General features: G+C 42.0%; 1 protein-coding gene across 3 annotated transcripts in view; it reads left to right on the top strand.

Annotated features, from left to right (window-relative positions):
* SNTG1 (syntrophin gamma 1) overlaps nt 1–26,659 on the top strand; it is a 224,270-nt gene that overhangs the window by 161,292 nt on the left and 36,319 nt on the right. For all 3 annotated transcript variants that reach the window (XM_081874379.1, XM_081874378.1, XM_081874380.1), the window contains one exon: nt 15,204–15,242. In XM_081874379.1, coding sequence (XP_081730505.1) covers nt 15,204–15,242 — 39 coding nt within the window. The remainder of the gene's footprint in view (nt 1–15,203; nt 15,243–26,659) is intronic.

The following is a 26,659-nucleotide window of genomic DNA, read 5'->3' as shown; positions in this document are numbered from 1 at the left end:
AGCACAGAGAAAACAAATCAAGATGAAACGGGATAAGAAGAGCCTCAGCTGGTGTGGAAAGTATTACTTGAAAGCCTTATGGGCCAGCTAATCCAAGGTTAAGCTCTGTAAATCACAGTTTAGTTTGTGTCAGAGAATACTTGTAGCTTGCTGCACAGTCATATCAAGAGATTCTGGCACCAGTTAATGTTGCTCTAAGTTGGTAGCTCTTTGATCCTTGCAGCACAAAGATTGCCAGAAAACAACACAAGGAGCCAGGTGGAATTTTCCTTCCTTTTTCTGCACTTTGCAGCTGATTGGCTTCCGAAGATCCTGTTGAGTTTCTGAGAGGTTAACCCTGGAGATGCCTGTCGCTGAAATAGCCTGAAAAACTGAAGCCCTGTGCAAGTTGGCAAGAGGATGGGTGACTTGAAACAGCTGCTTTTGGATATGGAGGAGAGGCTGTAAAGAGGGCGGTGGGATGGCAGTAACCACAGAAAACTGCTGCCCAGGAGGACTCTCCTGCATGTGAGTGTCTGAGGGCCCTGCTCCTTCCTGCCACTCACCATCTGGCCTGGGGCGGGGCCTGAAGCCTCATAAAGGACTGCTGGACTCTGCTGCCCAGGAGGACTCTCCTGCATGTGAGTGTCTGAGGGCCCTGCTCCTTCCTGCCACTCACCATCTGGCCTGGGGCGGGGCCTGAAGCCTCACAAAGGACTGCTGGACTCTGCTGCCCAGGAGGACTCTCCTGCATGTGAGTGTCTGAGGGCCCTGCTCCTTCCTGCCACTCACCATCTGGCCTGGGGCGGGGCCTGAAGCCTCATAAAGGACTGCTGGACTCTGCTGCCCAGGAGGACTCTCCTGCATGTGAGTGTATGGGGTCCTGCTCCTTCCTGCCACTCACCATCTGGCCTGGGGCAGGGCCTGACGGGCCTCACTGGAACAGTTGCTGTTACTGCCGGAGGGGTGCAGAGTGCTTTTAAAATGTTTTAAAATTTTTATTTTGAATTTTTTGTATGTGGGGGGGGGTGCGGTGGATGTTTATTGGGCCTGGGAATTTGTTTGATTTTATGTTTTTGTAATTTTTGTAATTTCTATTGTTTTTTGTTTATATTGTCTTATTTGTGGTTTTTTTTTTTTTTGTTTGTTTGTTTCTTAAAGGGGTTATTTTGTTCTTAAGGGGAGGGGTCAGGGCTGCCGGGGAATGGGCCCCAGCCCATAAAATGGCTGGGATATGCTTCACAGGGGGGAATGCACTGGGACAACCGATCTCAGTGATCATGGGTAGGAGGAGGAGTTACGCTAAGACCAGACCATGTCATTACAGAGGAGGCAGGTTTAGTCGTTGTCTGAGGACTATCCCTGCCTCTGGGTCTGGTCCTGACCGGACGAATACTAGAATCAGCAAGGGATACCCACATGACCTGAAAGTGTTGCTGTGCAATGCCAGGTCAATGATTCATAAGACCACTGCCATCCATGACTTGATCGTGGATGGAGGACTTGACCTGGCATGTGTAACAGAGACTTGGTTGGATGAAGCAGATGGGCCTGTCCTTGCCGCTGCTTGTCCACCAGGTTTCTCTTACGCACAGCAACCCAGGTCATGTGGGCGGGGAGGGGGGGTTGCAGTGATTTTTAGGAAGTCATTAGTTTGCACCAGGCGTCCTATTGGGAAGACCCAGTTTTCTGAGTGCATGTTCTGGAAGTTGGGCAATAGGGGCAGTACAGGATTCCTTTTGGTGTACCGACCTCCCCGCTGCACCAAGGATTCCCTGCCCGAGCTGCTTCAGGTCGTGGCGGATGTTCTCCTGGAGACACCTAGTTTGGTCGTCCTAGGGGATTTTAACATCCATGCCGACACGACCTTACAAGGGGCCGCTCGGGACTTCGTGGAAAGCATGGCCTCCATGGGGCTGTCCCTGAATAAGTCTGGCCCAACCCATAGCCGCGGACATGCCTTGGACCTGGTGTTTACCTCTACGGATGTTGGTGATCTGACACTAAGCAAAAGCGAAACGAAAGAAGTGCCATGGTCAGATCACTTCCTGGTGCAACTGGACTTCTCCGCGACCCATCCCCTCTGCAGGGAGGTGGGACCGATTCGGATGGTCCGCCCCCGCCACTTAATGGATCCAAATGGTTTCCAGAGAGTGGTTGGGGATGCTTTATCCCATGTTGATGGCCTTTCAGCCGATTCCCTGGTGGCCCGCTGGAATGTGGAGTTAACCAGGGCTATTGACTGTTTGGCTCCGAAGCGCCCTCTCCGATTGCATGAAGCCCGGAGAGCCCCGTGGTTTTCCACGGATCTGAGGGCAATGAAACAATCGTTGAGACGGCTAGAGCGCCGGTGGCGGATAACTCATTCTGAATCTGACCGGACACGGGTTAGAGCTCAACGTCGAGCCTACCAAGTGGCGATAGCGACGGCGAAGAAGACTTTCTTCACCGCCTCTATTGCATCTGCAGAAAACAGCAGCAGGAGACTCTTTCAGGTGGTTCGCAATTTAGCGGAACCACCTGTAACATCGGGGCCCAGTACGGGCCACATGTTCTCCTGCAATGATTTTGCAAATTTTTTTGCAGATAAAATCGCTCAGATTCGGGAAGAAGTAGACTCCACCGTGGGAGCAGGGCCGGGGCGGGAGAGTGCTAGAGTCCTGTCTGGTCAAGTTGTGTGGGATCAATTTCAATCTGTTACCTCCGAGGATGTGGACAGGCTGCTTGGACGAGTGAAGCCAACCACCTGTCTCTTGGATCCTTGCCCATCCTGGCTTATAAAAGCTAGCCGGGAAGGACTGGGCGATGGGCTTCGTGGGGTGGTGAATGCTTCCCTCCGTGAGGGAGCCTTCCCAGATCCGCTGAAAGAGGCGGTTATTAAACCGCTTCTTAAAAAACCATCTTTAGATGCGGCCACGATGGCCAATTATCGCCCAGTCTCAAACCTCCCATTCTTGGGCAAGGTGATTGAGCGAGTGGTTGCTGAACAACTCCAGGCACGCCTGGAAGAAGCGGACCATTTGGATCCCTTCCAGTCGGGATTCAGGCCTCATCATGGGACTGAAACTGCCTTGGTCGCACTGGTTGATGATCTCCGGCGGGCTAGGGACAAAGGTGAGAGCTGTTTCCTAGTTCTGCTGGATCTCTCAGCGGCGTTTGATACCATCGACCATGACATCCTTCTGGACCGTCTTGAGGGGCTGGGAGCTGGGGGCACTGTCATACAGTGGTTCCGCTCCTTCCTCCTGGGCCGTGTTCAGAAAGTGGTGGTGGGGGATGAGTGTTCAGACCCCTGGCCGCTCACTTGTGGGGTGCCTCAGGGTTCTGTCCTCTCCCCCATGCTTTTCAACATCTACATGCAGCCGCTGGGAGCGATCATCAGGAGGTTTGGGCTGGGTGTTCATCAGTATGCAGATGATACCCAGCTCTACCTCTCTTTTAAATCAGAACCAGTGAAGGCAGTAAAGGTCCTGTGTGAGTGTCTGGAGGCGGTTGGAGGATGGATGGCGGCTAACAGATTGAGGTTGAATCCTGACAAGACAGAAGTACTGTTTTTGGGGGACAGGAGGCGGGCAGGTGTGGAGGATTCCCTGGTCCTGAATGCGGTAACTGTGCCCCTGAAGGACCAGGTGCGCAGCCTGGGAGTCATTTTGGACTCACAGCTGTCCATGGAGGCACAGGTCAAATCTGTATCCAGGGCAGCTGTTTACCAGCTCCATCTGGTACGTAGGCTGAGACCCTATCTGCCTGCGGACTGTCTCGCCAGAGTGGTACATGCTCTGGTTATCTCCCGCTTGGACTACTGCAATGCGCTCTACGTGGGGCTACCTTTGAAGGTGACCCGGAAACTACAACTAATACAGAATGCGGCAGCTAGACTGGTGACTGGGAGCGGCCGCCGAGACCATATAACACCGGTCTTGAAAGACCTACATTGGCTCCCAGTACGTTTCCGAGCACAATTCAAAGTGTTGGTGCTGACCTTTAAAGCCCTAAATGGCCTCGGTCCAGTATATCTGAAGGAGCGTCTCCTCCCCCATCGTTCTGCCCGGACACTGAGGTCCAGCTCCGAGGGCCTTCTGGCGGTTCCCTCACTGCGAGAGGCCAAGTTGCAGGGAACCAGGCAGAGGGCCTTCTCGGTGGTGGCGCCCGCCCTGTGGAATGCCCTCCCATCGGATGTCAAGGCGATGGACAACTACCTGACATTCAGAAGACATCTGAAGGCAGCCCTGTTCAGGGAAGTTTTTAATATGTGACATTTTAGTGTATTTTTTATCTCTGTTGGAAGCCGCCCAGAGTGGCTGGGGAAACCCAGCCAGATGGGCGGGGTACAAATAATAAATTATTATTATTATTATTATTATTATAAGAGGGTGGGCAAAAAGAAGAGGGACTTGCCCTTTGTATTGGAAGGATATTGCTCTGGTCTAAAGTTCTGCTTTTACATAGCGTTTCATGATCACAGCCATTTAAAGGGCATCTTAGGGCCCCGGTGCCAGTGGGAGCACCCACAGGGGGTCTTTTCATCAATGTTTGGACCCCAGTGTAGGCACCATAATGATCACAGAAGATGTCATGAGTGTGCCTCTCTTAGTGACTTCTCATTGTTCCACATGGAAGACCATTGGGTGATTTGGTGGTGACTCAGTTCTTCCAGATTTCCTTGCATGGGATTCTGTTTACTGTTTTGGCTTACAGTAACTCTGGGGTGAAACAACATTTGCAGCATTGCTTCCCAGTAGGAACTGCAAAACTTTCAGCACACCTTGTCATCCCCAGTGAGAAAAATATGCTGCCTTTGTGTTACTTCTCTTAAGCAGAGGAGGCCTCATCTCTCTTTCCAAAGTTCCACTTTCTCCCACCATCTGTTGAGATATTGGGACATAATAGCCATGGCAGAAGCCTGGCCCTTCCACAGTTTATTTTGAACACTGAAAAGCACCACACATTATAGGTCATTCAAAATGAAAGATTGGCTAGATTTTTTTTAAAAAAATGTTATTAAAGATTTCTTAGTTTACAAAAATATGTGCACTGTCTCTTTTTTCAAGTTGTGTTTTCTACAGATCACTCTCATTTGTTGTGAGACATTACTGTTGCATACAGTGTTAAGTTAGGAAGAAAAGGGGGGAAAGAGGGGAAGGGTGAGTGGGGTGGGGTTGGGTGGCAATGCTTCTATTCTTCTGCTTAGTATATGTGTGGGGTTTTGTGTGTCGGTGTCACTTTTATGGGACTATTCACTTGTTGTATTTCCTTGGTGGTGAGAGAGGTTGGGGGGTGGCTTAGGGTGCAGTTGGTTGTCTGTAGTTGGCTGTAGTGAGATTTTTTGTGTGTGTGAGTGGGGTATGTGTATGTGTGTTTTTGGATCAGGTTAGCTAGATTGATTCGTATGCTGTCGGCGGATTCTTCTTGTTGTCTTGTTGAGCTGTGTATGTGATAAAGGGGAACCATACCGGGGTGAAGGCATCTTCTATTTGTCCCCATGTCAGTTTCAGTTTATTGCTTAGTTTTTCTAATAAGGCTGTTTTCCATACTATTTGATACCACTGGTCCATGCTTACTCCTGACAGGTCTCTCCAGTGTCTGGCTATGATGCTTCTGGCTGCTGAGAGTAGGTGGGTTATCAGCTCTTTATGATGTGAGTGGGCGTTATTATCTTGGAAGTTGTTTCGTGGAGCCAGTTCTGGGGTGACTTCTAATGCTTGCATAGTTACTTTGCATATTTCTTGTATGATTGATGTCCGAATCCAAGCAGCCAAAGATTGGCTTGATTGAAGACTGCAGCCCATGCACTGGTAAGCTAGAGATTTGATTACTGCAACACACTCTACATGGGGCTTCCCTTGGGTCTGATCCAGACACTTCAGTCCATGCAAAATGCTGTGGCTAGACTGGTGATGGGAACAGACTACCACAAACACATGACACTGGTGTCAGGGATCTTTAGCTGAGATTCCTGCATAGCAGGGGGTAGATTAGATGATCCCTTCCAACTCTACAATTCTGTTATTCTGAAAGTTTTTAAAGAATGCACACACACATATATAGACACACAGTATACAGTCAAACCTCGGTTTTCGAACGTCTCGGCTGTCGAACATTTCAGAAACCGAATGCCAAAAACCTGGAAGTGAATGCTTCCATTTTTGAACATGTCTCAGAAGCTGAACGGCTTCCAAGGTGTGTTTCTCCATTTTTTCAATTGATTTTGTTGACCGGCAATTGCACCTCGGTTGCCGACCGTTTTGAAAGTCGAACGGTCTTCCGGAACAGGTTCCATTGTACACACAAAAATATAATCTGTCTTCATATCCCAGATAATCTTGGAGTAACTCACAATTTAAATTCATAAACTTGCAAACAGGGAAGAAGCAACCAACACAACTCCATTAACTGCAACAGTTCAAATTGGTGCCTGTGCTGCAGCAGCTATAAGCTTGACCTGTGTGGGTCAAGTCATAGGGGGAGCTCTAATGTTTCACAGTTGTTTAATAATTAAGGACACAATTATCATTGGGCTCAATCTCAAGCAACACTGGATTTAATTGAAAGAAAATGGGCCTTAACAGCTTGAAGCAGTTCAGTCTCTCAGATCAAAAGTGTGTGTCTTAAGATCTGGTTGAATTCCCAGTTAAATACTAGCTAGTTTAAATAGTTCTTTCTGATAGTGATATGTATTCATGAAATCAGGCAATATAGTCAGATTAGTGACACTGGGAATCTTGCCCAGGTAAGGTTCTGAAGCTCCTTTCTCCCATATTAAACAAGTGTTCAAAGAGAACCTTGCTGTGCATTGCCTGTACTGCCTACTTCTGTTCTACTTCTTAGGGTTCCTTGTAAAATAACTTTGCTTAAGGGAATGACTTCACCTTTCTATCTTGTTTCTAAGTTGTTCAATATGCCTAACAAATCCATAAAAAAAATACTTGAAAACAACAAAGCGTAGAGGCACAGAATGGTTCAAGCACTCATAACTTGTAAAGAAATCTGAAATTCCTTTAAGATTAAACATTCAGCTATGATAAATTATCAGTGCAGTGTGAAAAGTGCTCTCCTAGAAGCGAGAGGAAAGCAGTTTCAGAAAATTAGAGGTAAACAGATGTGCATTTGATCAGTCTAGTAGATCATCTATGAAGCTCTCCAAGCTGCTTGCATTGTTAACATGCAGCAGTTTCTTCATGAAAGTTCCACTTTCATTACAGTGGAGATATGGTATGTAATGATGACAGATGTTTCAGCAGACTGGGGACACTGGCTGCTAGGTGTAATTTATGCAGTGGAACTGTTGAGAGTGTTACTCAAAATTCTATTTTTAATTTACACTTGCAGTAGGTTGAAGCACATTATTTTTTTAAGCATATGCCAGTTTTGTTGTCGCTTCCCTTTGCAAAGGAGCAAATGCATCAGTGGGATGTATTGGCCTCACAGCTATTACAATACAATCAACTTAACTTTATGTTAAATGCTGCTGTTCATGCAGCTCTAAATTATTCATCCCAGGATTTGGAGAAGACGAGTCGTGTTGGTGTGTGTGTGTGTGTGTGTGTGTGTGTGTGTGTGTGTTTTAATATATATATATATTTCTCAGCACGGAATTGCTTTGCATCTTCAATCATTTAGCTTAAGGAAAGTAAGCTACTGCAGGCCAATGGCATTACGGTGTGGGAGGTGAGTATCTTCTTAACTCTGTGTGAGATATTTCAGTCAAATTTCCAGCAATAGCTAAAGTTTACCCAGTAATCAAAAATAAGGGGTGGTATCTAATTGGTGTCCCTCTACTGACAGAAGGTATCTGTTTGGCTTGAACAGGAATTGAATCAAGTTTTGATCACTCCTTGTAGCTCCAAAATCTGCTGTTGAAGTACTCTGACCCTCTGGAGCAAATCTGGGCAGATTAGCAGGCAGTGAAATCTTTGAAAATTGCCTCCCTCCTAGGGAGGCAAGATGCCTTGAGTCAGCAAAGGGTCACCAATTGGATAATTCCCAATGATGGGTGTTTTGGGAAAGTAAAAATACTGCTCACACATGCTAAACCTCAGAATCAGAGTTAGGACTTGATTTTAGGTGATAATTGCCATGCTCATTATGCTGACGGGCATAGAAAGCATTACAACTGAAAACAATAATTATGACGACGACTGTTTTTAATATGTCTTTTAAGCAACACTTTGGTGACTGATAGCCACTTCACTCCAGGGGCTGCTGTGATGGGAACTCCAGGTAGCTCATTCAGGACTTATCCACACCTACTTTTTGCCCTGTGCTTTCTAGGCACAAGTTCATGCTTTCAGGCTCTGTGTCCAGACTCTCTTTTATCCCTCGGAGCTTTCCCCATGAAAACCTGTTCTTTAAAATTGAAGTGCAACAAATGGGAATTTTGGTTTTTCGTGGATTGCAGTTTGCTCCAGTTCAGCGGTTTTCTCAGGGAAAGCTCCAGAACAAAAAAAGAGCACAGAGCTTGGAAGTGTAGACAGTGGAAAACGTACCTGGAAAACACAGAGGAAAGGTAAGTGTGGAGAAGCCCTCCATTTATCAACACTGTCAGGGCAGGTAGTCACAGACCCTCAGAGAGAGACAAAAGCACTTTACAGCTGCTGTTGAAAGAAACTAAGCATTTGTCACTTGCAGTTGCCACATAGCCTGATAAAGAAAGGTCTCCTCACTTTTATCATTGGGCAAAAATAGTAGCATGATATTTTCAGGGTCATTTTAATGGCAGCCACTGGAAACGAAAAGGAAAAGATTGTCAAAATATTGTACAGTGGTACCTCGGGTTAAGAACTTAATTAGTTCTGGAGGTCTGTTCTTAACCTGAAACTGTTCTTAACCTGAAGACCACTTTAGCTAATGGGGCCTCCTGCTGCCACTGCACTGCTGCTGTTCTCATCCTGAAGCAAAGTTCTTAACCTGAGGTAATATTTCTGGGTTACGGGAGCTGTAACCTGAAGCATATATAACCTGAAACATATGTAACCCGAGGTACCACTGTAGTTGAAATCATCATTTGTTTTATTTCAAGCTTTTAAGAGACACATTTTCACACACACACCCCACATGCATATATTGGCATTAGTCTGTTTAATTAAAAAGGAATTACAGGAGATTTGCTCATTTTACTCCCTCATTTAATCTATTACAGAACACAAGCAGTAGCTTTTTGTGTAGTTTTCTGAAAAGTGAATATGATGGGATGATGAGCTGCTTGTGCGTAAAAGCTTAGTCCCTCAGAGTTTGCTCAGTTTAGCAAAGCTCTGTCTTTAGCGGAGCCCTTAAGCATGGCTCCGTCAATCGCTGGCAGAATCCGACAGTGCGTTTACGGAATTTACTCCAGCATAAAAGCTCCTTGACGGAAACGCGTCGTCTGGATTCACGGCGCGACAGTTTCCGGCGAGGAGTGGGTGTACCTATGGGAGGTCCTGAGACTTCTCCGCTGTTATCACTAGAAGACTCCCTGAGCCATTCCTTCGCCTCCCTCTCTCTCTGATCTCCCATTCTCCCCCTGCTGGTGCCTTCCTCCGCTGCTGACTCTCTCCTGACTTCTGAGAGCCCCTCCACCTCCTGTCTTTCCGATGGCAGTTCCCTGACAGTGAAGATATCCCATCTTTGGGAATTTTAAAGAAGAAATACGCTGTTGTTGTTTTTATCGCCATGATAGGGCCTGAAATGTGTTCTTTAAAAACTTTTGCTATATCTTTGTGAATAAAGCCACCAATACAATAGATTTTTATCATTCCTTTTTTTTGCTTCTTGGTGCTTCTTCCTTTTGTGAAATACTTAACTTCTGCCATCCTGTTGTTATTTTTTTCCTGTTTTGTGAGTACTAAAAGTTTTCAAATGTACTTGAAGAAGAACAAATAATATGGTGATATGTTCACTACTGGTTATTAACCAGAGAGTAATCTTGAATCGAGGAGGTTGCTGATGTGAAACAACCATAATAATGCTATCGACTTAATCCTGCTGGTGCCTAAGGTCTTTCTAATAGGATAATAAAACTGGAAAGGTGCTTTGGTTTCACTTTATACCTTCATTCTGGCACAATAAAACCCGTGTTGCAACTCAGCACCAAATGACAGGGCAGATGCCCTTAATGTGGAATTCCAGTCATGGTAGCAGGTATACTAACAACTCCTACAGGAGAGGTACCCTTCTCCTTTGCTTCTTATTTACAGGGCTCTCCAGCATCAAAGCAGATCCTCAGTGCTGTACACAAATACCAAGGAGTCAGATACCTTAGAGATTTGCACTACAGCCATCTTGGCAGCATTTTGATTGTCCTCATTAGATGACTGATACTTCTAATCACAGATGTTGTAAGAACTCTACCGGTCCTATAGGAGGTGATAGTTAGGCCAACATACCTTGCCCTATATTGGCACCATTATTTGTTGCACCTGCTTATTACAGTTGCCACACACAAACCTCAGCAGGGCTAAGAACCTCAGGGCAGCCACTGTAGCCATCTGAAGCTTTGAACTGTCCCAAACTTTCCCTCTCGGTAGACTGTTAATCAGCAACAATACCAGGTGGGTCACTGAACTGTCATACAAGCTAATACCTGGGATAGGTAGCTTGTACATCAGAAGATAAAATCAGAATTCAACATGTCCATAACAGATTGGAGAACTAGGCCAAAACTAACAAATGTAAGGTACTACACTTAGGTAGGAATAACCATAGTTGTGTGCATAACTGTTGTTGGATTTTAAAGTAAATTCCTTTTACTTCAGTGTGGAAAAGTGGTGGTGGTGTTTTTTAGAGAGTCCCTTAAAAACAAAACTAGTGAGTGGACCAGTTTTGGGTGCTTAGTAGCCAGCTTTCTGCACTTCAGTTACACCTCAGGGGAAGACATCATGAAGCATCTTCTCTCATGGGGCTTGTCAGATCAAGAAGCTCAGGCAGACTCCAGGAGACATTCTTAATGGAAAAAGGGGACAGACAGACAGCTGCACCCACCATAATTTAAGAGAAAATTTAAAGTGGTCTGCGGATGTTTAGAATAACTGAGCCTCTTTTGCAAGAGAAGAAAACTAACATGAAATTGAAGAATGGTTCTTTGTGTAGCATTAATACTGTTTGTTATAAGAAGTCAGTTAACCTTGGTCCCAGGGCCTGAAGGAACATTATGCTGTACCATGTGCTTTGTCAGTGTCTGGATAGGAGATTGCCTGGGCACCCTGGGTAAATTTCCTTGAGTTACTAATGTAAGAAAGAGAATAGAAATCTAATAGGTAAATAATAATATTTCCATACCACATGAAGTAACTGAGCTATCATGAACCTCTTTTTATGTCCATCTCCCCTTTTTAATAATTTTATTGCATTTTTCAAAAAAAGAAAACCCCATCTGGTTAAGTTTTTACAAAATATATCATAGACATGCACATGTAACAGTATAATAAAACATATGTTATTTCCTTACTTCAACCCATGAATAATGGTTACTAGAATACAAAAATACCTGGTTTAAAAGTTAATTTGTAATATGTGATGAATCTACTACCTGAATGGAGAAGCTAACTAGTATAGCTTCTGAGTTGCTGAATTGAAAAAAAACACCAACCAACATTTAGAGGAGACAAAATGCCCTTAGTGCCATTGCAATGTCACGACCTGTGGCAGTTCTCTGGCACTTTGCCAGTGCTGCAAGCTGACGTAGGTCATTGCAGTGACACAACATCATGGACTGGCACTGCTATGCTGGAAAATATCCACCATCTCACTTGACATATCTCACAAGGTAGCAGAATCATTACTCTGCTTTATGGTTACTGTCTAGTTGTTGTTGTTTTTAACCAAAAAATATCTCTCTACCTATATGCACTCGGTCTGCATTATGTCTTCTTTTCTTGAAGAAGAAAAACCTGCACACCGTAGGCTGTTTTGGTAATGATTGCAGCAATCCTATACCCACTCACTCAAGACTAAGCCATACTACACTCATTGGGACTTAACTTCTGCTTAGTGATGTTTGGGGTCACACAGTTAAAGTACATTGCAGATAATTGCACAGGAAGAGGAATTGGTACTGGACAGTGGAAATGAATGTACAGGGCCTATCTAATAAATCAATGAAATTTTGTTGCTTTTTCCTGCAGAGCAAGAATTTTTTCCCCTTTCTAGTAGCCCTGGAATTTCCAGACTGAATGCCATCTATGAATAGTCAGACAAATTACTGTAAAAATTATTTACCATATGTCAAAGAGATATGATCCATATTGCTTTAGTGCATGTTCAGTAAAACCTTTTGTCAGAATGGTAGCTCCTTTGCAAGTGAAAAGCAGCATTATGAGGGCGACATTGGACCTATATTTACAATGAGAGTGGGAAATCTAAATAAAAACTGGAAACTATTCTTGATCATTACAGAGTCACATGTTTAGTACTTTAAAGTTTGCTTCCGTAGCATGCTGCTTATGCAAAATAGTGTTCCATAGGTGACTTCTCAAATGATAATATTGTTTTGAAAAGTGGCTTGTCAGTTGGGATTTTACAATTTTATGTCTGCATCTCAAACAAAGGTAAATTTTAGGTAGTAAACATGATATTATAGTTCCCAGAACTAGAAGTTTCAATGTGTAGATGCTCCTGACTGAAAGCTCCCAGAGGAAATTATACTGGCTATAATACAGTTAAAATGTGTTAGATTTGCACACACACTATTATCTCTACATGTCCTCAGTATTCATCCTGCCTTCATCAAAATATTTATTATTTTTTTCAAAAATCAAAGTGAAAATCATTTGAGTTTATGTCATTCTTGACAGTCTTGGGTCAAGCTGTATCTTGTTAAATGTGTTTTCATTTTACTGACAAGTGAGAGATGCCTAGAGAGAGTGGGTGTTTCGTTCCAGTTCATCCCTTTGTTTACAGCTGATGGTGCTGCTAGCACTCTTGGCACACCTCTGGAAGAATGTCACAGAGTCTTTGTCACTTCTGGATATTGCTGCAAAAAGCTTTCCCGTATTCACTTTCTCCATACGTGCAGAAAGCTTTTATCTCCAGGATGCAAAGCCTTGATCTCCAGGAGTAGCTTGTTTGTTTTACTGGGTAACTGAGGCCACACGGTGGCAGGGGCCTCCAAAAAGCTGTGAGGGTGAAATAATTTGCATGCCGTTAGCTGACCAAGTAGTTTTCAGATTGGTAGAAAGTTGTGAGCCATCTTCTCTGTACTAGTCCATTAATCCAGGCAGACTAACACATCATTATCAAAACCTTTGTTTATGTTGCCTTAAATAAAAGTATTAGGCTAACCTATATGGGTTTTGCTGCACATAGGAGGCTTTCTGATCTCTTGGGAAATACCTCATGAAATACCATCATGAGATACTGCTTGGGTACAGGCAGCAAAATATATTTTGATTATATCAGGTGTAATAAAAGGTTCACACATGTTCTATGCAGGTAACATAAGTTGGAACCTGATGTCTTCTTAATTTCCACTTTCATGTATTTGGAAAGGAAGCCATATCCATCTTTCAAAGTCAAATGACACTGTGCATTTTGTACATGAGTATCCAGACCTGAGACCAAAATGCCATCAAGAATTAGCCAAGGCAACCAATAGCTAAGATTTATGGTTGTAACCAGCTAAATTCCACTCAGATCAGACACATTGTAATGAATGGACCTGATTCCATTAGTTTCAATGGATCTACTCTGAGTTGGATTACATTGGGATAGAGCCTCTAGCTTTTAATGGCACTTTAGGTTATGTTGTTAAATATGCCTTGTTTCGCATTTTGTGAGTTCCTGACATCATTTAACAATCTAGAGTTGTGGTGCTTTGGCTCCATGTAGGTAGAACACATGTAGGTATGAAAAAGAACCTATTTTTGTATGCTGTCATAAAGAAGTACCTATGTCACAGGCATGTTTATATGTGATATCCTTTTATTTCAGAGTCTTGTATACTATACCAAAAGTGTTTGAAGTATCCTTCCTATAAAGCTTGCCTTACTTACATTTTGTTCACTTTCCGCTGAGACACAAAATCAATTGATTTAGGTTAGCGTTAGCTCTAGAAATTGTATGTAAAGCCTTGTCCAAATAAATCTACTGAATGTTATCCTTATTTCTTGGAACTCATATGAGCTTGGTTAATAACGATGATCTACTACTACCTGTGCAATGTTGCTATCCAAATGTATAACTTGATTCATTATAGAATAGATGCATGTGAAACGTCATTATAGATCAGGGGTTGGCAAAGAATACTGGCCATGGGCTGGATCACTCCCACAGAGATCGTCCGTGGGCCGGACTGGCACAGCGCGACACCGGAAATTGCTTCTGTGCATGTCCACAGTGCTGGAAATTGCTTCTGCGCATGCACAGATGCAGAAAATCGCACCTGTGCAGAAGCGATTTTCGGCGTCTGGACATGCGCAGATTTGATTTCTGGTATCTGTGCATGTGCAGATGTGATTTCCAGCGCTGCTTGGTGAGTCCTCGCACCTTGCTGCGCCCGTTAAGCACAGCATGCAGGGGACTCATCGAGCAGGCGGCTCGGTTCGGGGGCAGCTCGTGGGCCGGTCTTCGTGGGCCACATCTGACCCATGGGCCACACGTTGCCGACCCCTGTTATAGATCATCCACTTTGTGTTTAAGGCTTCATCTGTAATTCTGGTTCACTTTTCTCTTGAATACAAACATATATTTTATTCTGTTAGTAAATGTTAGCAGTTCAAGCTCTGAAATGTTTTCAGGTTTTCAAGAACACCAGCCCTAATGTGCAACAAAATTAAATGTATAGAGTATAAGTAAATCAAAGGAAAACAGTGATTTGCAGAACACTCAGGCATACATTGGGCACAGTTCACTTAATGAACCATAGTTGTAGAAGCCCTGCGCAATGCACTAGCACAATGGGACTTCCCTCCCCTGCTCCTCCCATGTACCCCTATAATTGGGGAAGACCCATAGAACAGTGTGCAGGGGAAGCTGGGCTCATTCCATTGGCATGCTGATGTGCTTGCACAGTTGGAACGTTTGTAATGGCACAGTGTTGAATTCCACGCATTGTCACATTCAGAAATGCACTACATTTAGAAATATTGAATCCCTAAAAATCTGCACAAAACCCACTCTGTCAGCATCTTTTGGTAGGCTTTGAATAGTTTCACAAAGTAAATATATCACAATGTCAACAGGCATGTAATGTGCCTGATTTTCATATCTCAATATGCTTATTTATTAATCAATTTCTGTATTCACTTTTATAGATTAAAAAAATCAACAGGAATTTCCCCGTAAACCAGCAGGTAAGAGAAGAAAAAAAATATTTTGAAACCTTAATATCCTATTGTTCTATCTCTGGCGAAATAAGCCTTCAATCATCGTCTGAAGCCCTTCTTCATGTGTTCCCCTCCACTAGAGGTCTGGAGGATGGCAACATGAGAATGGGCCTTTTCTGCAGTGGCTCCCAGTTTGTGGAATGCTCTCCCCAGGGAGGCTCACCTGGTGCCATCATTATATATCTTTAGGCACCAGGCTGACTCTTTCCATAGTGTGTCCCATTTCACAAAATTAACAGCTAGAAGGACTATAGAAAACACAACATTCAGAGATGCTCCTGAATTTCACTCTGGATTTTGGAGTCCTAAATCATTTGGTGGCATTTCCAAAGCTGAACACTGCAATAAAGGGAAACTTGATCGCATGCATGATAGTTTCAAGTTTTGTGTGTATTGTGTTTTAATTATGCAAACTGATAAAACACCACAAAAAAGAAAAGTTAAGTTGATTGTAAATACGGCTGCATAAATACATAAATGCCTTAGTAAAACACTATACAAAAAGCATATTGATGCACTCTTACATACCATTGCTTCAAGATTGCTCTTTTGCAGTCTTAGAAAATGTGTATGTGTTGGTAATGTAGGGAGAGGAAACGACACAAATAAATTGAATGGAAAGAAAGCCACAGAAAATTGCACATGGCCTTCAGGTTCCTGTTACAGATAGGTAGCCGTGTTGGTCTGCCATAGTCAAAACAAAAAAATTCCTTCCAGTAGCACCTTAAAGACCAACTAAGTCAGTTCAGGTTCCTGGTTTCTTTTAAGAAATTATCATTGTCAAATCAAAATCCTAATTAGACCAGAGTGAACCAGAGGAACAAAAAAGGTACTGCAGAATGCCTCTAATACATAAAAAAAGTATGTCATTCATAAAATTAAAGCAGATTGTTGTGATCTAGACATTGCATAGTACTGGATTCAGCATGTAAGGTTGTTTCTTCCATGAGCTGTTTGCATGGGTGAAAATAGCTGGTAGCTTCTCTTTTTGTATGGAAGAGTGTAGGGTCATGAATTTTAATTATTGTCTAAGTGTTGCATACAGTTACATTGCATATAATTTGGATTTATACCCAAAATAACAGCAAAAAATTAATAATCATCAGAATTGGGTGGTATTGTAAAGGTGTTCATATTTTTAAAAAAATTACGTGGATTGAAGGCAGGAAACTACAGGGCACCATGATGTCATGTTGTGATGTCATATGCTACAGAGGAGGAGTTCGATGTGTGGCTGTTGTTTTCAAGGAAAGCTGCCATTTAAAATACTGCAAGGATCCAATGAAAGGTCTTTTGGTTCTTTTCTTTTGGTCTCTCTCTCTTTTTTAAAAATGTCTAACGCTGAAACTCCTGATAACCCAATTCTGAAAGAATTGCTGTTTCAAGTTGTTGTCTCCATAAAAAGCTATTGTCTCACTTGTTCTGGATTTCTTTCAACTTAGCTTGTTTATTCACATTTTATTTCATTAAGTTATATATGTGTCTTCTTTTAGCCCCTCAAACGCCTCCTCAGTTGTTATTATTATAAACACCTTGTGATTCATTCTATAGCATGAATTTTCAAGCTTGGTAATAGATCTCCAGACACTGTCCTGAGGCAGAAGGAGCTCACCATCTGAAAGCATTACAGCACTAGAGGGAAATGATAGAGGGGGAGGGAAATTTCCATTTCTTTCCATGAAAGGAGGCTCCAAGAGCACTGCAATTAGAAAATGTCAAGGTGACATATAAGGGCTTCTATATTTGGTCTGCCAAGTTAGGACAGAGAAACGCAGGTGTGCTTCATTTTCTTGGAATTCATCACTGCCGAGCAGCTGTTTATCAGTGACAGAAAATGTCAGTACCTGGGAGAGATGGGAACAGTAATAAGTGGTGGTGAATTCGAAAAGTTAATGTTAACATTTTCTTAAAAATAAACAGATGCACAATTTAATCTCCTCCAGGTTTCCAGATCCTTTTTGCGTTGACCGTCCCCTTCCTGTTCCTTGTTATTTTCTGAACCAGACACAAACAACACTCAAGCTGGTCAGGCATGCTGGATTTTTGCTTTTGCATAGTGAGCTTTCAGTCTGGTATCCTTTTACTTTCAGAAGATGACTTCTGTTAATCTCATAATGCAGAGGTTTTTGAGTCCACGCCTCCCTTGACCAACTGCATCCTTTCTGTGGCAGCCCTGTGGGGCTCAGGAGCCCAGTTATGTCACCCCTTGCCTGCAGAGCTGGCAGCCTCTTACCCTTTTTCAAACACCCTCCCTTGTGGAGTCTTCCTTCAGCCTCCTTCCTCTCCCCTCCCCTCTCCTTGGCAGTCCTCCAGGCAGCCACTGAGGCCATCCCTGGTCTCTGAGCTGCCCCACCCCACCCCAAAGAGAGGTGCCTCCTCACACTGCCCCATAGGAGCATGGGAAGCACCCCCAGGCCAGGCCCAGAGGCTCTATTTGCCTAGGGAGCTTATAGCCAGGGTTGCCGCAACAAGCAGCTGTGCAAGCCTTTGGGAGGCAGAGATGCAAGAAGGCATCAGAGGAGGAGCTTCCCTGGAACTGAATGGAATGCGAAGCAGTAGGTCAGAAGCCATTTACCCACAGGTGCCTCATGGGTGCGTACCCTAAATGCCAAGTTGTGACAAAATGACAGGCAATTGGAAGTCAAATTATCCACATATGGCCCAAATCAAATGGTAGAGAGTAGGCAGAAGGTGTACTCCAAGGACAATGAAAGGTACTCTTAAATTCCTACTAACCCCCCAGAGGTGGCTGGGTAATCATACACTGCTTAAAGGGTGGGTGGGTCATTGCAAAAGCACAGGATGAGGAAGATGAGATGAGCCATATAAAGAAGAGCAGCCACCCTCACCAATGACATGATTCCCTCCCCACACTCCTCCTTACACAAGGAGGAAGGCCAAAAACCCTCCTCTGAGCAAGATAGGGTAAATTTGCTCCTCCATAAGATGGTCACCTGGCATTAGCAATAATTCCACCCACCCCCTATGGGCAGTGGGTGGGGTGTATGTGCTTTCTTGGGCTCGTTCTTTTGAACAATTAGGACAGAGATTTACTAAAGGTCTAGAGGCAGTCATCTCCCTCAGCTACCAGGTGTTGAGCCAGCCTTCTCCACTAGATGAGGAAATTATAACTGTGTTTATGCAATTTGTTTAATGTGCTTCACATGTGTTGTCTCAGTAATTTTTGCAACAGAACTTTAAGGCAGGTTTGTGTTATTATCTTCATATTGCAGATGTAATGCTGTAGCTGGGGGAAGTGGGTTGCCTGAAGGCCACCTAATTCTTGGTGAGCCCTCCACTGCATTTTGTAGAGACATATCAATCCTACATCTTTGTAGAGCAGAAATTCTAACATTATTCATAGACTTCAAAGGCTCTGCTTTCACTAGAAGAAGAAGAAGAAGAAGAGTTTGGATTTGATATCCCGCCTTTCACTCCCTTTAAGGAGTCTCAAAGCGGCTAACATTCTCCTTTCCCTTCCTCCCCCACAACAAACACTCTGTGAGGTGAGTGGGGCTGAGAGACTTCACGGAAGTGTGACTGGCCCAAGGTCACCCAGCAGCTGCATGTGGAGGAGCGGAGACGCGAACCTGGTTCCCCAGGATTACGAGACTACCGCTCTTAACCACTACACCACACTGGCACTAAGCATTATATAATAGACTTTGAACAAGAGCAGATGCTATTTTTGTCAATGCACCTTTGCACAGATTTTCCTTGTGAGAATTCTTGCACTCATCTTCAAATAAACCAGCATTCATGTATCCCATATATGAAAAATGAGGTTGTGGTTGTCTTAGAAGTCTTGTTTGACTGGTCATCTGTGCAGTTACAAGTCATTTCAGTGTATCCCACTGATCTTTCCTGGCATGTGGGCTTCCTCTTTTTTTCTCCTGGTGGTCAAAAGGACAATGATGGAAGATATTTGTCCTAGCCCTTAGCACATACCCAGGATGGCTCCAAATATAAGCAGTAGCTGCCTTGAGTCCTGGTCGGAGCTTTCTAGAGAGTTCCACACTATGGCCTGCATATGCATGGAATCCACTGACTGCACAAACAACACCAAAGAGCAAGGGTTAAAGGTGAGCAGTACATATTTGGGGGATGTCAAGTTAGGTATTAAAATGCAGGCACTTGGGGTTACCATTTCTAACTTGGCCCTTGTCATGCAGCAGATCACGTTTATTGTCCCCCTTGTGTGTGTTTTGAGGATCCATTTGTAAAGAGGAGCAAAGCTATCAGGGACAAGATGATAGGACAGTATTTATCTGACTGATAGACATCTGTGTTGAAGCTGACTACATACAAATATTTTCACTGTGAAATAATAAGCTCCAAGTAGACATTATTCATATTATAACTCTTTGCAGAGAGGTAAAATTAAAAATGAGCGCTGAAATAAAATATTAATATTAGGGTTTTAGGCATTTAATGGGATCAGTTACATATTGAAACAATTGTCTCCATATATGTTTCTAATACCTAAAGAAGAAGGGAAATGTATGGCCACATGTGTGGGTGTCTCTCTGTCTGTGTGTACACTCACACACGACTTTGAGATATTTGACTCTATATAGAGATAATTGCTTCAATTCTCCATAGTTGTTTCTCAAAAACTTTTAACTCAGCATCTCTTGACAGATATCAATGGAATTTTTTTATGTCTTAGAATATACTTGCCCCGTCACCATCTGTTGTCACCAAACAGATTTTTGATCAGGCTCATCACGACAAGGAAGGCACTAGGTTGAAACAACTATTGCTAAGTGTGTATAAAAACGCATAGGGGAGCTGGGTTCTTGCTGTTAAATTAAGCAGAAGTGCACACCAGGGTGTCAATTACGCTGCGATAATTCCCTCATAGTGCCCTGTCAGCTGTCTGTGCAACTAAGCATTGATTATTTTTGCAACTAATGTTTGATTATTTTTGCATTGATTTGAGCTGAGAATGCCTTTGTTATTACATGTTTACTTGGTTTTATTTAAAGGAAGAGAATTCCCCAAAGAGAGATGTAAAAGAAAAAGAGGTAAAAGAGATGTAATGTAATTCATTCTCATTACTGCTTTAGATTCTTCTGAGAAGCCTTATTTCTTCAGTCTGGGATTCTTTAGGCGTCTCATGTTTTGAGAATGTATGCCTTTCTTGGTGTCCTTCTGCACTGTGTCCCAAGTCACATGGCAAGTGTTTGAGAAGCTTTTAAGCCCAATGTGTGTAGCAATTCTCTTTCCTGGTTTTTAAAAAAACCACAATGCATGATTCTCTGTCTGCAGGAACAGTGCAGGGTCCTGGTAGCCAGTTGGTTAACTGAGCATTTGGCAAGTGGGCTTTCCTACAGATGGTCAGCTTGAATACTTGCTGTGCACATTGGCATGCAATGCATGCTGTATTCATGCAAAGACAGTTAAGGTAAATTAAGAGAGCTGCTGGAAATGCCAGGTAGAAGGAATGGGACATTAGCTAGCTTCCCGAATCTGAAGGAAACTCAATAGGGATTGGTGGAAATCCAGAGAGAAAAGCATGGTTTTGTTGTTGCTGCTGCTGTTTGAAATTTTAGAGTGTAGCCTAGCAGTTCTGTCAATATCCACTTCCATGTGATAGTGATACATAGCAAAGTCGTGCTATTGTGAGCCATGCACTTGTGTCTAGATCTCATTGAAATATCCTTGAGATGTGAGCAGCTTTCATCAACTACAATGGGTGCGTATTAGCAGCTTTGCATTTCCTTGACCATGATTATATTTAGAGATGGGTCTCATATACATCCACTGTAAGGATGAAGGGACAAAATCCACTTGAAAATTAGCCCACCTGAATTGATTCAAAATAATTTTAGTAGGCCCAGTTTAGGCATTCCCAGTACAGTTCTTTTCATGGTCACAGAACTGATAATTCTTGTGTTTAGAATGTGAAAACATTGAGTAAGCCTAGATGAATGTTATTCCTTAGGAAACTGTATAAACTCCATAAATTAATTGGAACTGATAATGTAGACATTTTAAGTACAGCTATGCATAACACTTAAGTTTTACAGAAGGATGTTAAAATTTAGTTTATAGAAATCATGAAAAAAATGTTTTATTATTGTCTGCTCTATTTCTGGTCAAACAATATTTCTTAGCATGCCATGGTATCTTTATCCCTAAAGTATTTTGTGGAGTGTAGATGTTCTAGCTGCACATTCACCCAAGAAGACAGTATTTTGACAGTCTCCATTTGATATTCACTCTTTAGATTCACCCGCAGCAAAGCAGTTCAAACAAATTCCAAAAAGATGTATCATGTATGCATAGGATGTTCACTGCAAATTTCTAAGATGACATTCTGTTGATCTGGCACTGATATGTTGTCAGTTCTGCTGTTCATCTCCATAAGCAGAATCTTCCAACGTAACTATAACTATATTTATGCTTGAAGGTGATAATACCTGTAAAAGCATTTTGGGCTTTATTCACTCAACATTCCCCCCCCCCATCCCCAATTGAAATATTGTTATCTTGTTATGGCAGGTTTGTTGTCATAGGATATTATTCTTCTATGCAAGAACAAAGAAATCTAAGATATTTCAGACTCACACCCTTACTGATCATCTTGGACCATTGATAGGACATTTATCTATGAAATTGCATGCCATGCTCTTCTGTATTCCTTTAATGTGAAAAGTTTCAGCACATAGGCAATTACCGTAGGGGTGATGATGCCAGGATAAAACTGCCATGGAAATAGACTTCTTTGAAACCCTTCGTTGAAAAGCATACAATACTTGTCTCCTAGTTTTCCCGCTGCTGTTGTTTTTATCTTAACATCAAGAGCTGAAATTCAGGAAGGCATTTGATTTTTATACTTATTTTATTGCAGTATGGTAAAGCTTTCAGCATCAACTAGTGAATGGAAATAATGTTAACTTTCATATTATAATTTACAGGGGATCTGGCATTAGTTTACTTTCTCATTATATTAGAGTATTGAAGATCTGTCAGGTAATAATGAATACATTCAACCTAGTGCCCCATACCTCCAAATATATAGCCTAACATAACAGTCATGCTGTTTATTATGGGAGCTCGGGGAAAGAGAAACTATCAGAGCCTTAAATCAATGCAATTTAAAGTCTTTGTTATTGATCAGTTCATGAAATATGGTGTACATCCATCTATAGCTTCATCTAGCTTAAACAAGTTGTAGTAGTCAAACTACCTGCTCATGCGAGCTTAGTCCAAAGCTCTCAATATGCCTCAGATGTTAGGACTGTATACTTAGGAATAAAATTAGGAAATATAAATTAAATAATGATAAAAGATGAATGAATAAAGTACTGCCAAGTGTTTAACTCTCTCAGAAGCCTTTCTTAAGGTAATTTCTGTCCTCGGGTTTGGATAGATAGACATGTTTTTGAATTTCCATCCTGGCAAATCTTACCTCCTTCTGCCTTCATCACATTGCAGAGCAGCATAGATACATTTGCGACTAAGATTTTAGAAATTTCTAAGGCAATGGAAATGGCAATGTGTATGCCCATTGTGTATGTGTATGCAATTCCTGAAAAATATATCTCCTTCCCTGTCTTTGAAATATTGTCTGAAAATCTTAGAAGAACATGTGTCCCATAGCAAACATTGAGAATTTCAAAATACCATGTATTCTGTTTAAGCATACAGTTCACTCTTTCGTAGTGTGCAATAGGTTATAAACATGCTTATCTTCATATGGACTGTGCCCATTGTTCAGTAGGTTTTTACAGCAATCTCATATAAATCATTTAATCCACCTGAGGATTTGATAGACTCTTTGAAATCTGTTTTGAGCTGTGTTCTTAAGTGTAATTAGCCTTCAAGCTCACAGTTTGGCCTTGAGTTGCAAGTCATGATCTCTCATCCTGACTTATCCCAGAAGGCAGTCGTGAGGATAAAAAGCAGCTCAGATGAAGTGCAGAATACAAATTCCACTATGTCTTTAGTGCATAAAATATGCAGGTAGTTAAGGATGCTGCATAAGAGACAGAATGCAAAAAGGCGGGGGGGGGAGAGAGAATTCTCTTCCTTAATTCTGTAGTGTAGGGAAGTTTTGTCAATTTCAGTTTGGTGGGCAAGCTTGAAGCAAAGTGGATGGGGATGCAAAATACGGAGAAGAGTGTTTCCCAGTAACCACAACCAGTCAAGAGGTATCTGGGATTAGAGGGCCAGTTTTGATCTTCAGACAAAGCATATCTATGTGGGGTTGCCAACTTTACTGGTAGGGTTTTGTACATTTCAAAAGAGGTGGATAACCTGCATCCCATTTTTTTCAGGACTCCCAATTCATATCCAGTGGTCAGGGACCACAAGAGTTGTAGTCCAACAGCATCTGGAGGGCCAACCCTTTTTAACACTTGTCTGTCTCTATACTAGGAAAAGCTATATCTGTTGAGTTTCTATCTTGCCTCCACTTCCAAAATGGCAATTATGGTTGCATCTCTTCTTTTACAATTTAAGCTTTGCTTACTAAATTAAATTAGATTGAGCTCTTGAGCATATTGATTTGAAAAACTCATTTCAAATATGAAAATGCTGTATTTCATATGGATTTTTTCCCAAATTTTACCAGTAGCAGCTTGGAATAATTAGAACTTATGTACTAAAGGCGCATATGCAGCTGAAGTCACACTTATTTCAATGGATTTGTACGTAAGCTCAGACATAGGAGGTTGTTACAGCACAATGAAATTAAGATAAGAAGTTCAGCTGCAATTCTGTGCAGATTTGTCTGAAAATAAGCCAAAAATAAAATATGCCTTCCTGGATCAGACCAAAGGTCACACAAAACGCTTCTGGGAAACCCACAATGAGAATATAAAGGATGTTCCTAGCAACTCCTACTGAGAATAATACTGCCTCTGATATTTGACATATAGCCATATGATTTGTCATTGATAGTTTTGCTCCATGGATTTATCTAATTGCCTGTTGGTCATCGAGCTTCATGTCCACCTGTTTGGGAGCCATTTCCTTATCTCATAGCCATCAACAGATGAAAAATCAGTTTGCAGTGTAAGCATTTTAACTTAATCAGGTCACTAGGACTCTTATTCTATTTTGAAATGAATGTTAGATTTTTTAAATGAAGTTTAACGAATCTGAAAGTCATACTGCTGTATATGCACACAAGCAGTTTATTCAGTGCTGCTGTAAAGAGGGGCTAGGGCACATAGATAAATGAGAACATATATTTTAAGCTGCAAATGATCTAGCAACAGCTTCTGTTCCAAATCTACAGCTGCCCTCCCATTTATCTTCAACCCTTAAATACTAAATTTTACAGCCTGTGTATGGCAGCCTCATCTATCTTTCACATCAACCTTCTGGAATCATGAAATGCATTTCTGAGAAGGATCCATTGTGCGCTTTGCAGGAAGGAAAATATTATCCCATGTTCAGCTGCCAGGGAAGGTGTTTAGAATTCATCAAACTTTTTTTTTTTAAGTTGTTGGGAAATCAGTATATGTTGCATGTGGGTTGGCTGAACAAAATTATAGAAGACAGGATAGGCCAAACTGGGAGTTCCTCTCTGCTTTAGTGGGCATTTTGTCTGCTATCTTTCCAGTACTACTGAGCCACAAACTGAAATGTTCTGAACCACCAGCCTCTTTGTGATCCCTCAAGCTTCCTGCTTCTAGTACCTCTCAGGTGGTCCCCTCCTCTGAGGTGTGGCCAGTTTCTCACTAACAGGAACCAAGATCTAAGTAGTCTTCTGTGCCTTCCCTGGGGGGCTCTTGGGCAGGCAGCTTCCACTACTCTTCCTCATGCTGCCAGTCCCTGACACTAGCAGTTATTGATAGCCTTATCCCCATGAATGTTTCTACTCTCTTTTGACATGCAGAGTGACACCGCTTCCAGTACGTACTTCCCTGGCCTTCCTGTATAGTTTTAATCTATGCAATTGGTTTTATTTCCTTTTATGCATTTTTATTTTTGCAAAGTGCTTTGAGTTTATTTTATAACAAGTGAGGCCTTTTGTTTTTTATAGCATAAAGAAAGCAAAATCTTATGGCCAAAGCTTGATTTAATAAAACCAGTTTAGGAGCTCAGGTAGTCTTTCTTATAGCTGGGTTGCTTTAGACAAGTCAATCTTCCTGTGGTGGTTTTTAGAAGGAATGAAATAAATAAGAAAATTCTTGTAAATTGTAATGCATATACCTACAGGATACACACAAATGTAAAGGAGCAGAGCCCCATATAGCATAAAACCCACAAAGTTAATCTGCCACTTTCATATTTGGGAAATTTATTCCAGTGTTGATGCTTCTTCTGGGCAACAATAAACTTCATTTCTGGAAGTTCTGCTTGCTAAGTTGCTTTAAATGAGTCTCATCGGATAATATGTTTTTGGAATCTGCCAACCATGAAAAATTCTTCATTACTAATCTAGCTTTGATGAAGTAATGAAATGAGATATAATCTGGAGATCTCAAGAACTACAATGCATTATTTTCGGTTTCAGCTTTACAATGAAATTCAGCTGATGTTACATACGTTATGAATCCATTTCGCATGTACTCTTATATACAATTGCTGTAATAGATTGTTATATCTGTCAATTACTTTAGTTACCTCTTAACACTGTTTATAGGTTCCATTATCTTTATCTGTGCTGTTTGCACCTACACTATAGCCAGCACACAGAAATTGGAATTATATACCTTGATTATTCTATCCTCTTTCAATTATAGGCATTGATTTCTCTTTTAGAAGATTAATGGCCCTTTCTGTAATGGTATAATTCTGCTAGCAATTTAATCTTATGTCTACATATTATCAAGTTTGATTATTTCTGATGTTTGTGTTCCTATAACTTTCTTTTAGACAAACCTGACTGCTGTGTAGTAAACTATTTGGAGTGCGATAAAATGGATCAGTTTGTAATTTGTGATTAATTTTATAGAAGTGCATTCAAAATCCAAGCATGTGATAGAAACAAAAAAAGGTGGATTGACTGTAAATACTGGGAAGAAAGACCAGTACACAATGGTAATGGGCCTGGAGATGGATCATGTAAGAGCAATACTGTATCTTTGACTGAAAATCGAGCTGAAGGTAGCTATCTTGAGCCATAAACCATGATAAGTCACAGTGGAACAGCTTCAGAAGTCAGAATGCAGGCAGTATAGTAGGAAATCAAGATTGAAGAGTGGTCCAGAGAGACTAAATAGCAACAACAAAATGACTTACTGCCAAGGAAAGGGGATAAGTAGAATTATCTTGCAATAAATTGGTCTCTCTCAATTCTTAGCCACCCTGTAGTGCCTGAATATAAACGAGGAGCAAGCTCTTAGGGGGTGGGAGTAGGTCATTTAGTTATCCAGACATTAGTGTTATGCCTGTAAGTTAGTTCCACTGGAAATTCAATATCC

This window comes from Podarcis erhardii (assembly GCF_964252035.2).
Source record: "Podarcis erhardii genome assembly, chromosome: 8".
Lineage (NCBI taxonomy): Eukaryota > Metazoa > Chordata > Lepidosauria > Squamata > Lacertidae > Podarcis > Podarcis erhardii.
This window is presented reverse-complemented; position numbering and strand designations above follow the sequence as displayed.